Raw genomic sequence first — 15301 nt, forward strand, 5'->3', positions numbered from 1 at the left:
AGAGTCAAGCAGCTCTTTATGTCTCCTTGTGCAATTTCCTGCACAGGAACCATGAAAAAACTCAGCACCAGAATAGATAAGGCACACCCCTGGCCGTGACAGCTCCTACAAAGAGAGTTACAAAGAGGAATTAGATGCTGGACACAATGGCTTTATCACAGCTCCCAAACTCTTTGGGACCTATTTAAGACCTATTTACAAAGGATGATGCAGATTCTTTGCAAAGCATAAATCTGTGAAACAGCAACAGAACACAGACAGCTTTGTTCTTACCTCACTTCCAGCAAGGCTGAGGCACAGACAAGAAGCTGCAGTCTGTTTATACCACTGAAGGAGACACACTCCTGATTTTTAAGGCCAATACTATAACCCAGTCCAAAATACTCTCATCCACATTAACTTCAAAATCCTGGAAGCCCACAGTATGGTCAGTGTTGAGAGGGATTCTCCCTTCCAAGCACCAGACAGGTAATTCCACTGACAGGTATTAAAAAGACATAAATGAACAGAGAAAAAGCTACCAGCTACCACCACCCCTGTTTTTGGGTACCTGGGATTGCATCAAGACTTTCAACTGGATCAGCAAGACATGAAAAATCCTTAACAAAGGAGGGAGAACAAATGGAACTGAGAGACAAATACATAAATAGAAAGTGGTTTCATCACTTTATTGCTTTTTGCTGCCATTTCACAGAGTGTCGAGTCTGCACAGACTACCCATGGAGAACAAGGTTTTATCACAAGCCACAAAACAGGTAGGAAATCTAATCCTACATCCACACAATTTGACAGTAAATACAGCATCTCCAAAAAGCTATTGGCACTTACATTAATCAACTGATTATTTTTAAGTTGCTGAATAAAACAAACTGGTGAGGGACCAGGTGCTCAGAAACACAGACTTCTGGTGTACTCAGGACATCCTCCCAACACACATTCTGAAGTCTTCCAAAATTTCATTAATACTAAACAAAATTAAAGTATTCTGCTTCCAGTTTAAATACCACAAGAAAATAGTTACCACATTTTAATATATTAACTAAAGGACTATTTGTATAAAACTCTTCACACTTGAAATACTTTTAAATTAAATAATAATATACTTACAAACTGCCCCCCCCTCCCCCAGATTAGAACTTTATTGCTAGCATAAAAATTAATGCTTTTCATGGAAGAAGAGGCTAGATTAATATTTTTGCTATGAACACAAACAGAGACAAGAATTTCTGATTTTCAAATTTATTCACCCCCCACAACTGACTTTCAAGGACATAGAGGTATGTGGAATTGAGGAAGGACAAGGTCCACAACTTTCTTCAGTTATGTTTTATGATCTGGTGTCCTTCCATTGCCTCTCAGTATAACAGTGAGCATCAGACTGCTGCTCCTGCATTCCAACATCATCATTCATAAGATCTTCTCTTCCTGAAATAAAAACCCAAAACACAACCACCCTAATCTTGCATTTCCACTTGAGTATTTTGAAAATTTGTAACTATGTCATTCATATCTTTGTCCATAACAAAGAAAAGTGGGAACATTCACCATGTGGAGAGTTCACGACTATGAACAGTGTTTCTAGGCCAACCTTTGATCGATTTGCTGACAAGCTTTCAGTCCCAAAGGAAGCCTTTTTCACATACTGTAGATTGAGTAACACAACTCCTCAGTGCAAACAGTCATACCTGATACTCTACTAATAACAAAATAAAAATTAACATTAAAGCTTGCTTAGAGATCTGCACAGTCCAGTGACTTTGCAGTGCACTGATTTCCACCCCCAAGAACATACAGCTATAGCTTTCTTTTCTCTTTTTGTTTTTAAATTATGCTGCTTTCAGCAGTTATCTAGCTGGCTACTAGATTATACTACTTTCTTAAAGTGATTTTCTTCTTAACTTATACATTCACCCAATTACTGACTTGGGAGAAAACTAACAACTCAACCTCTCCAATCAAATAGTCAATACTGGACTTCACAAGGGTTATCAGCATTGCAAACTATTAAGGTGACAATATCTATAATTAATTACTTAAGGATCATAAAGTTAACCAGTGGAAACTGTAATCTAATCATAGATTCTAGTATTGCTAAATGATTCATACAAACTAGTGTTTCATAGAACCAGAAATTATTGAGTCACTCAAAAAATAAATCTTTTAAAAAGGGCAGATTTTGTATTAATGCCACTTCTTTAATTGGGGTAGCAGAACTCTGCTGCAGATCATTTAGTTAGAAACATTCAGATGGGTCTTCAGGAACAGAAATGACAAATGACCTGGTATAGGTTAAAGCCTCCTCTTGGCTAAATCCTCTTCTAGAGTGCCCTGGGCCTAAATGTGCTTCACAAGGCAGGATTCTAACCCAAAACATTGATATAAAACCACCGATGTATTAATCATGAACATCAAAGTACTTACTACTCAGTTGCTGCCACAACAATTCCTTTTCCTTCAACTCCACTCCTACATCTGTCTTTTACCCCCAAAAAATGCATTCGCAAAAGAATATAAATATCTGAGGGGTAAATGAAATGCTCAAGTTCAAGACATGAAAGACTCAAGAAGCCTATGCCTTTCTTTTCATGGCACACATGAAAAGGAGTCAAGACACCAAGAACTGGATCAACAAAGACAGCAGATCAGTGGAAAAAACTCTTGCATACTGTTAGACAATTCAGGCCAGCCATGTGTGCTCCATATACATCTGAAAACAAAACAATCTGCTTTTATTCAGACATCTTAAAACATTAAATACTTTAAATGGATGTCTTTCAACCCCCAAGTCATATTTACATAGCTATTCACAGAAATGTGCAAAGTAAAATCTGACAGGAAAATTAATTTAAAAGTCCGACAACTTGAACGCGGCATTAAAAAAGGCAGCAGGGATTCCACATCTATTCTGTGTATGCTTTAAAGAACTAAAGGTAGGGAAAGGGTTGATCCAACTGAACCTCTGGAACTGTAACAAATCCCATCCATGCTGCACGTTGGTTACTAGCTGTCTTTGCTGCAGAATTCACAGTGTATCCCTCCAGTGAGGTCTTTGACAACTTTTGCTTTGATCAGTTTTTGCAGGAATTTTGTCTCACTTGTCACATTGTGCATAGTTTGTTCTTTCATGGCAGCCATGCAGAGGTTGTTGTAATAGTGCAAAGGTGTGCTGGGCTGATCCAGGTCATATCCAAATCCTGCTAAGCTCACTTCATCACATAAATGTGTGGCCAGAACAACTGCTGTGACCCCAATTGTAGGTACATTCTAAAAAGGGAGAAAAGTGAAATTTGCTCAGTTCAAACATACTGTCCTTTACCAGGTTTATAAACACTTTACACAGTTCAATGGCTTTGTCTATTCCCTCTCCTCATTTAAAAATGAAATCAATTAAAACTACAACTAAAAATCAATTCAGTGATCAAATAAAACTGAAAACTCCAAGGCAAAATACCAGTACAACTTAAGTATTTGCATTTAATGAAGCTTTTGGCTGTCAACACTTATTTTTTTTTCTGTGAAGGCAAGATGCCCTATCACTGTGTAATTAAACTGCAAGTGAACCTTCACTTCAAACAACTCCTGACAGAGTTAAACTTGACATTTCTTGATGTACACTTTTTTCAGTCTTGAGCAACATCAGGTTCTCTAACAGTATTCTTCAGAATATGATTTTTCACTGAACAACCTGTGAAGGAGGTAAATATAGTACAGTACAATGAAGATACTTAGCTTGGTATATTATTTTGATAAATAAACGTGAGAAGATCCTTCAAATATTTGTGCAATAATCTTAAGTGCTTTCACACAAAACATAAAAAGATAGGGGCTAGTCAGCATTTTTTGTAGTTCAAGAGAAATAGGGACATCCAATTTCTCAAACACACAAAGTAACAAAAATGCAGTGTATAATTAAACCAGGCAATCCATCACTCTGTGCCACTGCTGGAGCAAAGGACATGGAGGGAGGAAATGCCCATCAGCTGCTACTGAGCACTCTGGCAGACACAGCAATTCCAACAGCTGGAAGGCTGCTTTACACTAGCCTGGTTTCCAGACTGTCTCTGCTTTCCCTGCAGCTGGAGACACATCTGTCTACAGCTGATGGCTGGTTTGGCTTAACAGGGCTGTTCTTAACAGGCTTAACATACATCAAATACATGTTTTTAAACACTGGAATGAGTTTATGTCTGGCTGCATCTGAATGCCATTTCATGTCAGCATACACAGGAGAACACCTCATCTAAAAAGGTGAGCTGAAATCTTACTTTGATTTTGCACAAGAAAATACAAGACTCTTTTGAGAGCACATTAATTTCCCTATTACCTGAGGCCAGCTCTAAAACTGCACAGAGAAAGTAAAGAGACCAAAACTTTTTTCAGTTTCTCATTTTGTTTACCTTGTATTTTACTGTCTCCTTTTGGTGAAAGGAAACTTCTTACCTTATCCCAACCCCAGAATTTTGATCGAGGCTCAGGGAACTGTAAAATGTCTAAAGCTGTCTCTTTGATAATGACTGGATTCAGAATCCGAAACTGCTTTGATGTGAAAGGAATTTTCTCAGCAACCTCTTTCCAAAAGAAGAGTCGAACCCACAGAGGCTAAGATAAATAAAAAATACAGTTCAAAGGGAAACTCTGAGAGAGACAAAGCACACAAGTTAAAGAATTCACCAGTGACCCTGAAAAATTCAGCAAATAGTTTACAGCTAAGGTGGTTCAGAAATATCAGTTTACAGATCAAACGACTCACCCAAAAGAGGAAAAACCTTTGAAGTATCTGGAACTGCAGAGAGGACAGCAGAGGGAATAGTTGTGTATTCTAAATATTTGACTGCACTTTGTGTTAATCAGTCAACATATTCACCAGCACCCATAGGTTCTTCAGGCTATCCCAGCACAGCTGAGCAGGCAACAGTATTTAAAGAAATGGGGAAGGGAACCAGTTTCCCACAAACATTAACCAGGCATTCTGAAGCAAGCACTGGATTTAAAACAACTGTGCTCAAGCTTTGAAGTGAAGAGCTGTTGTTTGACAGCATCCACTGAGTGATGAATGTAACCCTTCAGAAGAGGATTTACACAGGGCTCAGATTCTGATCTCATGCCACTGCATTTAGCTAGATGCCTGCTAATGGAAGAAAAAATACTGTATCACACTAATTCTACAAGTCTTTCCATGGAATGGGCAACATTAAGCAAATGATAAAACTGATACAGCTGCAACAGACCTATATTTTTAAACAGGCTTTAAGGAACAGCAGCTTGAACTGATCAAATACAAGTTGCAGCGCTCCCGTTTTCCCAGCCATGCTCTGGATCAGTTTATTTCAGTACCAGTGCCTGCACAGAGAGCTGAGCCAACTGACAGCTGAGTATTTGAGAGAAGTAGGTTTTCAGTTCTCAGAATCACAGAGCTGTTGAGGATGGAAGGGGCCTCTGGAGATCACATGGTCCAACTCTCCTGGCTCAAGCAGACACCTCGAGCCAGATGCTCAGGACCATGTCTAGATTATTGTGAGAAAGATGTCCATGGATATTCAATTTGACAAGCTCCCTCTTGTCCTATCACTGGGCACCACCAAAAAGAGCCTGGCTCCATCCTCTTTGCACCCTCCCCTCACATATTTATGTACATTAATAAGATCCCCCACAAGCCTTCTCTTCTCTAGGCTAAACACTCCCAGCTCTGTCAGTCTTTCCTCATGATAGAGATGCTCCAGTCCCTTAAGCATCTTCAAGGCTCTTCAGTGTAGCAGTAGACAGTCATGCTCAAGATTAAACAGACCTTCTCATATTCATATCTCATAATCACAGAATTAAGAAGGGAATTTGGAGTACCTAAACTAGCATAGATCAAACTGTTAAAGAACTTGACAGGCCTTCTTCTAAATCTCTCTCAGTAATTTTTATTTGGTGAATTTTTATTTGCCTGCAGATTGAAAGAAGTGGAAGCCACCAATTCAAATTAATTTAGAAACATGAAATCCTTCCCCCAGTTCCTTAGGAATCTCAGCACTTCTTTAAATGTTTAGTGAAAAATAAGCAACCTCATGATTTAGGAACCCCAGAAAAATGTTCAGTTACATGTTGACTGCATGTATGCCCATTGTAGCAGAACAGACTTTAGCTGCTAAAAAACCAGACTGGCATTCAGAAATCACATTTCTATTCTGGGCTCTGCAGACTTGTTCAAGTCACTTAAACCTAATGTGAAATGAATTCCACTTTAGCGAACACCCAGTTTGTCACGTAGCTTGGTGCAAACCACCAATATCTCCACAAAAAAGAAGAGTTACTGTCAGCATGGGGCTTCAACATAAATGCTGGTCCAACTGTAACTAGGAGACAAAGCTAAAAAAACCCCACAAGGTTATAGAAAAGATCCTCAGCATGATAAATCAGGAAGCAACAGATCAATCAGCTTCTTTAAGCATTACAAAACAAAACAAACAAACGTACAGGTAGATAAGACTGTCGTGTTACATACCAAGGTTTCATTTTTTATCATGGCTTGAAGCCAGTTGAAATCAACACTTTTAAACAAAACAGCCACAAACAAGCTTGCAGGAGGATACTCGTGTTCAGAAAGGGGGGCTCCCTCAGGGTAAGTCATCCGTATTGTTGTTTTGTTACCAACATGATCTGTGTAGCCTTGAACTGGTGCATCATTTAACCTAGGGGAAAAGAAGCCCACAATGGAGAGGTACTAAATAAACAGGTTACAATCTCATTGAAGTATCAGACACTAAGCAAAAACTTGTTATTTGGCCCACAGATTTTTAACAGAACAGACTATGGTGTTTTCTCACAATCCCCATGTTCCTTATCTCATGCACTCTTCCAGCCCTTATCTTTGGGAGGAAGCCAATTCTATTTCCTGATTAAATGGCACAAGTGCAGAACTTCAGAAAGAAAAGCTTGAAGAGTAAAGTAACTTAAGACACCATTGCAGAAATTCATATCTATTGCCTTGTGTCAACTCAGAGAGGCATAAAAGTGGAAGGGGAAGAAAACACACAAAGTTGCCTGTGTTATCCTTATAATATATATATTTATATATACACACACACTCACAAGTATTCCACACAGAAAATCATTCAAATTATCCCTACAATGCAATGTAATACGTCCTGTGGGTTTATATCACTCCAGCTCACCACAAAAACTTCAGATGCTGGCACACTGCTGACAAGAATGGCATCATCTTGATGCCATGAGTTCTGCAGAACAGCTCAAGCCCTGCAAACTTTTCTATATCGACAAAAAAAATCACCTTCATCCTGCCAGCCCTAATTTCAGAGGACAGCTAATGCAAGTCCTCTGCCCCTCCACTTGCTAACAGGTTTCTTTCCCATTGAATAAGGGCTATTGACTCAATGAATTATTCCCTTTACAGGAGGAGCAAGCCTTAGTTTACAAAAATAAAATTGGGAAAATTGCATTGTATTAAATTTATTTGTAACTTTACATGATTCAAAACAAGAAGGAGAGTTCAAACTGTAATGTTCAGAAGGCACAAATACAGAGCATGTAATTCAGATGTCAGAAATTATGGGTAGTCAGAAAAAGCAGTCACTGGCCTCAAAAAGATAAGGGAAGATAAGTGAGCAATAAAGTGTGTAAGCAAACTGTGTACTGAAACATCAATTAATTTTTATTGTGTTTGAAATAGCTGTTATAAAATAATCTTTCAAATAAGCACACAAACTGGCCATGGGGAAAAAAAAGCAGAGGTGAGTCCTTATCCTGAAAGTTAAGATTTGAAAGCTTCAAAATGTGAAAGAATAAATCCAGTACTGTCTACTTGTCCATGATGTCACTAGTTTATATCTAGTTTCTGCCCATGTGATTTTTGTACCTGAAGTCCTTTCTTGTAAACATGACAATTTATTTTGCTCCTAGGACTTCAAATTCCACCAAGTCACAAATAAATTTCTCAAAAGCACTTTTACAAGCAGTCTTGTAAGTTGCATAAATGTTGGAGATATTTTCCCCTTAAAAAACAATTCTGGCTCATAAAATAATGATGAAGTAGTTGGACTCCTTAAATGGGAAATACATACCTTATAACAATATCAAACTGATTCAGTAAGTGACCCAGCTCTGATCCATGAAGAATTCCACCACTGCCAACAACAACACAACGCTTACAATGTTTTGACTTCAAATCTTCTGGTAAATCATGCTCAGGTAAGAGTTCAAGGAGATCTTTAAGTTTATCAAAGAACTTGTGAAATCCAAATGGAGGTTCATATTTAAATAAAGCTTCATCTTCATTTGTATTTTTCCTTACAAAGGGAGATATGTCCATGCTGTATTTCTCTGCAAACAACTTCCCCATTTCCTTCTTCACATAAGAAGGTCGGCACTGCTCCTGCAATGCGGCGCTGGCAAATTGCTGTGCCCTCTGAAACAAAACACACGGGGTTTCAGCCAGGAAAGCCAGCTGCAGGAATGCACAAAGCCCTCGGAATGCAGCCCACCAGCTGACCACCAGCAATTTAGCAAACACAGGGGTTACAAAGAAAGCTTCAGTGTGGACGTACAACACATTTTAAAGCATTTCCTCAAACACAGATACAAACCAGCGCAAAGCGAAAACCTGCAGAGGAATTCCTCTCCACTCAACCCCTTAAATCTAGATAAGGCCTTTCTAAAGAATATATTAGGCTAAAAGAAGTGCTAAGTGAAAATGAGCCGTTAGTACTATCATTTGCAACACCAAATAAAAAAAATCTAGACATACTTCTACCTGTCCAATTTAGCAGCAAGTGGAATTCTACTCCACTGCTCAACTGCATGATCTGAGTTCTGCCTGTGGTAGGATTCTACCAGAGACACATCCATAGGGTAAAAGTTCTGTGCAACAGCAGCTGGGCTCACTTACCAGAATGAAGCAATACTTCTTCCATAAATATTGCTAAAGTGCTAAAGACTAAACATGACTTTAAAAGGAATGACAAGTGAGGGTGTTTGGGGTCTTCTGTCAAAGACTAGTCATCAAAATAAGAGACTACAATTCCATATTGCATAAACAGATTAAAGTGACAGATAAAACTACACACTGATCCATCTTGTAATAAAACCAAAACACTATTAATGTACATTTTTAGAAATTAGTAGTGGCAAGCTGGTATCTGATGTAGAAAGAGAAACAGCAAAGGTATTACTCTTATCAGTTAAAATAAAATCTTGTTTGACTCATATGTTTCCCAATAAACTCTGCTGGTTTGTCCTCCACTGTATTTAAAAATAACCCATAAGCAAACATAGTGGTCAGAGACACAAGATTCAAATCTACTGGTAATTTAGCTCTCCTCTACTGTTAAAGAACAGTAGTATGTATCTGTGGGCACAAAAAGGGAAGTTTTACTGCTGGTTTTTCGGGGTTTTTTTGACCAAGACTGACCTACAGAACTTCCTCTGCCACCATTATGAAGGTTTCTGCAAGTTTGGGCATAAACACCATACTGGGCAAAGCATGACTGAGAGACTTCATGCTGTACTTTGCTGGCAAGAGTTACTGCATCTTCGGAAGAGCCTCATTTTAAGGCTGATATTTGCACACCCTATCAGTAAAAATTAATGCAAATCACTTGACAATTGCCTCAAACACTTTGTAACTATCTACTACCTAACCAGACCAGAGAGATGCTCTTTGTTCATCCTCCATCTAACACAAACAAAACAAATAATGAAACAGCATTAAACACAGTTCATGAAGTCTTTAGGTTTGCTTGATTTAAAGTGTTTGTTCTTCAGAATCAAGAATCTGTTATTGAAAAAATAAATAAGTCAAATGAGAAAAAAGGGGAGGCAAAGAGGGTCAGAAGGGGAAAGATACGCACTGAAGATGATGGGAGGTGGAGGAGGATGCACATGCAGTAATGCTAAAATGAGACTGTCTTAAGCCAGGGTTTCTGCTGCAGGATGCCTTTTAGCATTGAGACATTCAAAGATACAAATGTAACAGCTCTAAGCCAGGTAAGTTCTGTTATAAAGTGCAAATAGGATAAGTAGCAAAGGCTTTAGCCTGTTACACCTGCTGAAGAGCCACATGCAAAAACTGTAGCTAAAGTAAGTAACTGCTACCTTAAATGAACAAGTTAAATAATAGCTGCACCCTCCTGGGCATTTGCCCTGTGATTCCAAAAACATCTGTGCAACTACGAGGCAAATCAGACTGGGAAAGTGGCTTTGGTGGAAAAAAAAAAGCCCTTTGGTTTAACATGTTAGGTTTAGGTTGTTTCAGGTTTTTACTATGTTATTTTCCATTTGCATCAATCTTCTGATCACCAGTGTCATCTGCACTGATACAACGATATGATGACACATCCATTTCAAATGTTAAAGTCACAGGTATCTAATCTCACCCCTAAAAACCCAGTTTCTCTGTGTGCTTCCGTTGTAACTTTACAAGAACAAAAACCGGAATGTCTATGACATGAAATGAAGCAAAATATACTTCTGCTCAACAGATACTTTCAGCATTCTAGTTCTTTGTACAGAACCCTGTAACTCTTGTATTGTCAATTAATAACTTACTTTTAAGCCAAGTGAAAAATAAAAAAAAGTCAAAAGATACCAACCATTACACGATCAAGGTCCACATACGGCATTTTTGTTCTGTCACATTCCTCAGGGCCAAAATGTAATTTGAGGATATAAAGGAAGCACCCTCCAACCACAAACAGTGCAAGAATTCTAAAAACAAACAGGACAGTGAGGGGTAGGAGAGAGAAACAAAACAAAAAAAAAATCTTTTTTCTCATGTTCAATCAACTATTGAATCAATATTTTTAAGCAAATTTAAGACAGTTGAACTTCACATGAATACTTGCATTTAAATCAAACAAAAACCCTATTGGCTTGTTCACTTCAAGTCTCTCATAACTCTTCAAAGTTATCTGCAGGAGAGTATGAACATATATAGATGCTTGGATAAAGAAAATGCCTGCATTATATACTTTAAATGCAACTCTGATGAGTCAAACAGTTCCCTTCACATAATGAAACCAAGAGTGACTTTTTTTTCTTCTATAAAGGTCAACTCTCTTGGAATACATACTTCCATGCAAGCTAAAAAAAAATGCTGGAACTTCAAATTGCATGATTTTGGGCCAATGGCCACCAGTGAAACAAAACTTTCAACTCACTGGCAGGCCAGAATACAGAACTTAGATGCTCAGGTTTATATTAAGAAGCCTTAGTTACTTACACCCCCAAAACAAGCAGAAGAAAAAGTCCAACCAACTTTAAAATTGAAGAACATAGACTATTCATATTTTTGATCTACTAATTTCTCATTCCTAAGGAATACCACTGTTGATGTCCAAACAGTCCCTTAGCTCATTTCATGTTTAAGCCCATCTGCAGAATACTTACATCATTATTTGGTTAAAGTTGTGGTTGTTGCTCAAGTATGTAGTTTGAGCTTTATTACTGATTTTCATTTCCTATTGTTTCCTAAGGACTGGACATTTGTTTAAATGTCTTGAAATAATATATAAGTTATTAAGTGCCCAATGCTTCTTGAAACCCTTTCAGATAAAGTTAATACAGATTTCCAATATTTTTTTTTGAAGTTTGTACTATATATGAACTAAGAGATGCAATCCTGGCACTCAGTGTGCAGTACAGGCTGCAAACAAGGTGACTACTGGAAAAGCAGCACTGTTCTCACATCCCACGTAATTAAATTACCTTTTCCACTGATAGGTGATCTAAGAGCTTCATTAGCATGTTAGGCTGCAATCCCTGGAGATCAGCCAACAGGCAGAAAGCAGGGGATTCACAGCTGACAACTTCCTCCAGAAGTTTATCAAGTATCCCCAGGTTCAGCTGGGGCTGCTACATTCAAGTTATATCCACCTGTGGATATAACAGTTTGTCTTTGGGTTTTTTAAGCTTTAAGACCTAAAAATTCATGTGGCATCACAGTAGTGAACTTTCTAGGTATAAAATATGGTCCTGGATCTACATGTGCACACACCCTCTAATTCTAATTTGATGTCAAGCTATAAACAATGGAGTAGGGTTTTTGATGTAGCATTCCAGAAATCTTCATAGCATAGTAACTATGAAAACACCTCCCCAGGATACTCACTCAACATCCACTGGCCTTTCATTCCCTCAGTTAACAGGCTGTACAAAAGTCTCAGCATTGTTATTTATCTGCATACAAAAAATGATTGGAAATACTTGTGAGTGAAGTACTAGGATCTCACTTTGGCTTGGGAAAACAGGTACTACAACAAGTCAACCTGGGCTCCAGAAAGTGTTTTCAGTGTCTTCACAGAAAGCTGTGTGTCTAACTCTCTGTTCAAAGCCCATGGTAATCCCATGCCTTGATTTCTGCATCCTTTTTGTAACTGCCCAGGCTGGGGGGAGAACAGCTGTCCTCTGTGTAGCTGTGACAATGACACTTACTTGCGAGTACCTTTTAAAAACCAGCTTGGTCTTCTCATCTTCAAGTGCAGCCACCTTACACCATTGCACAGGAGGTGAACGATCACTCTTTAGCTTCACAGAGTTACTGTCACTCAGCACTGCTGTAAAAAACAAAGAAAAAGTTATCATAACTTTTTCTGAATTGAAGAAAAGTTCACAGGATGTACATGGAGTGACAACTTTATCTCCCAGAGAAGACTGTGATTCTTAGTTATGGTGGCAGGAATACTGAATTGCTCCTGACCCCCTTGTGATCAAGAACTCACTCATTTTAGCTGCATCACCAAAAAACGATTCTAAAAATGTTGCCAGGTATTGGTCTTTGCATTCTTCATAAGCCAGAAGTATAATAATTGCAATCTTGCTGCTCCCACAATTTCTATCAGCACGTTCCAATACTGGTTTTGGGAAGAAAAATGCAGGCTGGCACATCATCTCACAGGCTGCTGCCAGTAACCAAAGATGGAGGATGGAATCCCCCTGAAGAGCCTACCCATATGAGTCTGCTGGTTTTCCCAAGGAGAAGGAACACAGGCAAGGGTTTTTCCTGTCCTACCCACCCAAAGCAGCACTCCCTTTGATCAGCCAACCATGGAAAGGTGCAGCTTGCTCCTCCACAGTGGAGGATTTCAGCCCTACTCCTTCCTTTAATCTCAGTGCTTGACCCTCTCTGCTCTCCACTGCAAAGGCATTCGCCTCTTCTGTTCTCCTGCCAAGAGTTCTGTCACAAGAACTTCTAAAAAACAGCAAGGCTAAGGGAAGACTTTTATCTATGGATGATCTTTCTCATTCTCTTTTCCACCCCTTGTTATTGTATATGGTGATACGATCCATTTGAACCAGCCTGTATTGCCACTTGAAAACACTTTGATTTGACACACAACTGATGTTCTTGAACACCAGGATGAAGGAGCTGAGGAGACAGAAGTACCCCCTCCTGATCTCAAACCCAGTCCACTGAAATTTCAAGGGTATCTAATTCTGAAGATGACTCAGTCTCTTTGCACAATCATCATTTCTCAGTAACAAATTTGATAATCACAATAGAAGGTCAAATGCCAAAAAACACTGTGAGGGTGGGACAAGGAAAGAAAGACCAACAACAGCATCTGAAGTCCTCTGAAGAGCAGACAACAGTCAAGTCATCCTTTCAGGGTCACATGCAAATGATCACAACCCACAAAACAGAGCAAGGCAGAAAAAGCTGAATGGCTTTTGCCCGCAGGAAACTTCACCACTTACCTCAAACACAGATAACTTGGGTTTTTGTGACATCACTAAGAACATCAAACTCCCCACCTGGCTGTATTTACTAATTGCACAGACTCTTTGAGCTGTCACACCTGTTTGCAGGCCTTTATTACAGCCCCTTTTAGCAGCTCTGAAAACACTGTAAAATCTGAAGTCAGTACCATCATGGTTGTCTCAGAACAGCGTAAACTGAAATCTAAGGGGTAAGTGACATGCCCCAGTCCCCCAGAATTCTAGCAGTTAAGCTGGAAATCAAATCCAGCTCTTGCCTACAACACAACCTGTTGGACACAAGGACACAGGACAGCAGGTCACAGGGAACCTATCAAGCCTTAAAAGCTCCGCATTTTCTCAGAGCAGCACCTCGTCTTTACGGGCTGCATCTATAGCACTGAATAAAAGCAGCACTGGAGTGCAAATCTGCGTGTTGACATCACCCCCATCATCCACATCAGTTTGCTCTCAGCTAAAATTTGCAGCAAATCATTCAAGTTCACATGGGTGAAGATGTCAAAAAATTTGTTACAAGGACCATATCCCGGGGTCCGTTATGGATCACCAAGTTAAACTGCTCTGCCTTGAGATGTTCAGTGCCACTCCAGCACGACTAGTACAATCAGCTTTTATGATACACTTCCTTCCTGCCACACTACAAAGACAAGTCAACTCAGCAGCTCTCATCCAGCACCTTCTCACTAACACATCTTGGAGATGACAGGGATCCACAGAGATCACACTGTCAGGATGCACAGGGAGCAATCCCGGTTCACAGAGCAAGATCACACCAGCACACAACAGCAGCAGGGATCAGAGGATGCTGCAGAGAGTGAACATGGCCTGCAGACCACATGGAAGCTCCAGGACTGCTGCACATAGAACAGAGAGGACATTCCATCAGATCACCTCAGAGGAGACTGCCTCACACCAGTACAAACAAGTGGCACTCAGCACTGTTTCGGAAAGGGAAGAGATCACTCACTGACACTGATGGCTCACGGCAGGGACATGGCCACTGAATACTGCTACAGCACAAAACAAGGCAGTGATTACATCTGTCAGCCTCACAGATCTCCACAAACAGATATGGGGAGAAGTATAAAATGGGGCTTTTCTTTTTTAAAAATGAAAAAGCAGGAAACAAGCTTCACCTATTTTCACTAGAGAACAATGCAGGTAATAATTCTCAGGTAAACACAAAGAGGTAACTTGATCAAAGACCATAGGAACCTAGGTCAGAATGGATTCTGCACAAAATAATGAGTCAGACTTGGTACCAGGCTGCAAGAGATCTGAAAGACAGAGAAGGCACTGAAGAGGTGGAGAGTGATGAAAACAGAAGGGAATTAAACAGGAATGCAAGACTGCAGTAAACTAGTACTATCAGCCAATCTTCCCAGCCTCTGAACAAAAAAAATTCCAGTTGTTCCCTGTTTCACTCATCCTGGATGTGTAAAAAGAAACAATGAAACAGAATTTAATTAATCACTTCAGCACATCCTTTCCAAGTCCAACTCTTAGTACTCACAATGCTTTTTTTTTTGTTACATAAACAAGTAACTCACATAATGTCAGTTTTCATTTCCTTTGCAACAGTTTACTT

At 39.4% G+C, this 15301-nt stretch overlaps 1 protein-coding gene across 16 annotated transcripts in view; it reads right to left on the reverse strand.

Annotated features, from left to right (window-relative positions):
- Positions 1–643: 643 nt before the first annotated feature.
- Positions 644–15301, reverse strand: part of ST3GAL5 (ST3 beta-galactoside alpha-2,3-sialyltransferase 5) — a 41480-nt gene continuing 26822 nt past the window's right edge. For 8 of the 16 annotated variants that reach the window (XM_069014694.1, XM_069014693.1, XM_069014690.1 and 5 more), the window contains 6 exons: positions 12440–12551; positions 10590–10704; positions 8064–8407; positions 6488–6674; positions 4441–4599; positions 644–3264 (listed from right to left, as the gene is read on the reverse strand). In XM_069014694.1, the coding sequence (XP_068870795.1) occupies positions 3001–3264; positions 4441–4599; positions 6488–6674; positions 8064–8407; positions 10590–10704; positions 12440–12551 (1181 nt within the window). In that variant the 3' untranslated portion in view covers positions 644–3000. Of the gene's footprint in view, positions 3265–4440; positions 4600–6487; positions 6675–8063; positions 8408–10589; positions 10705–11385; positions 11660–11703; positions 11857–12429; positions 12552–12716; positions 12737–12943; positions 12963–13551; positions 13572–15301 lie in introns of those variants that run through there. The other 8 variants (XM_069014696.1, XM_069014688.1, XM_069014702.1 and 5 more) reach the window with 7 other exon arrangements.

Source organism: Aphelocoma coerulescens, chromosome 4 (assembly GCF_041296385.1).
Source record: "Aphelocoma coerulescens isolate FSJ_1873_10779 chromosome 4, UR_Acoe_1.0, whole genome shotgun sequence".
Lineage (NCBI taxonomy): Eukaryota > Metazoa > Chordata > Aves > Passeriformes > Corvidae > Aphelocoma > Aphelocoma coerulescens.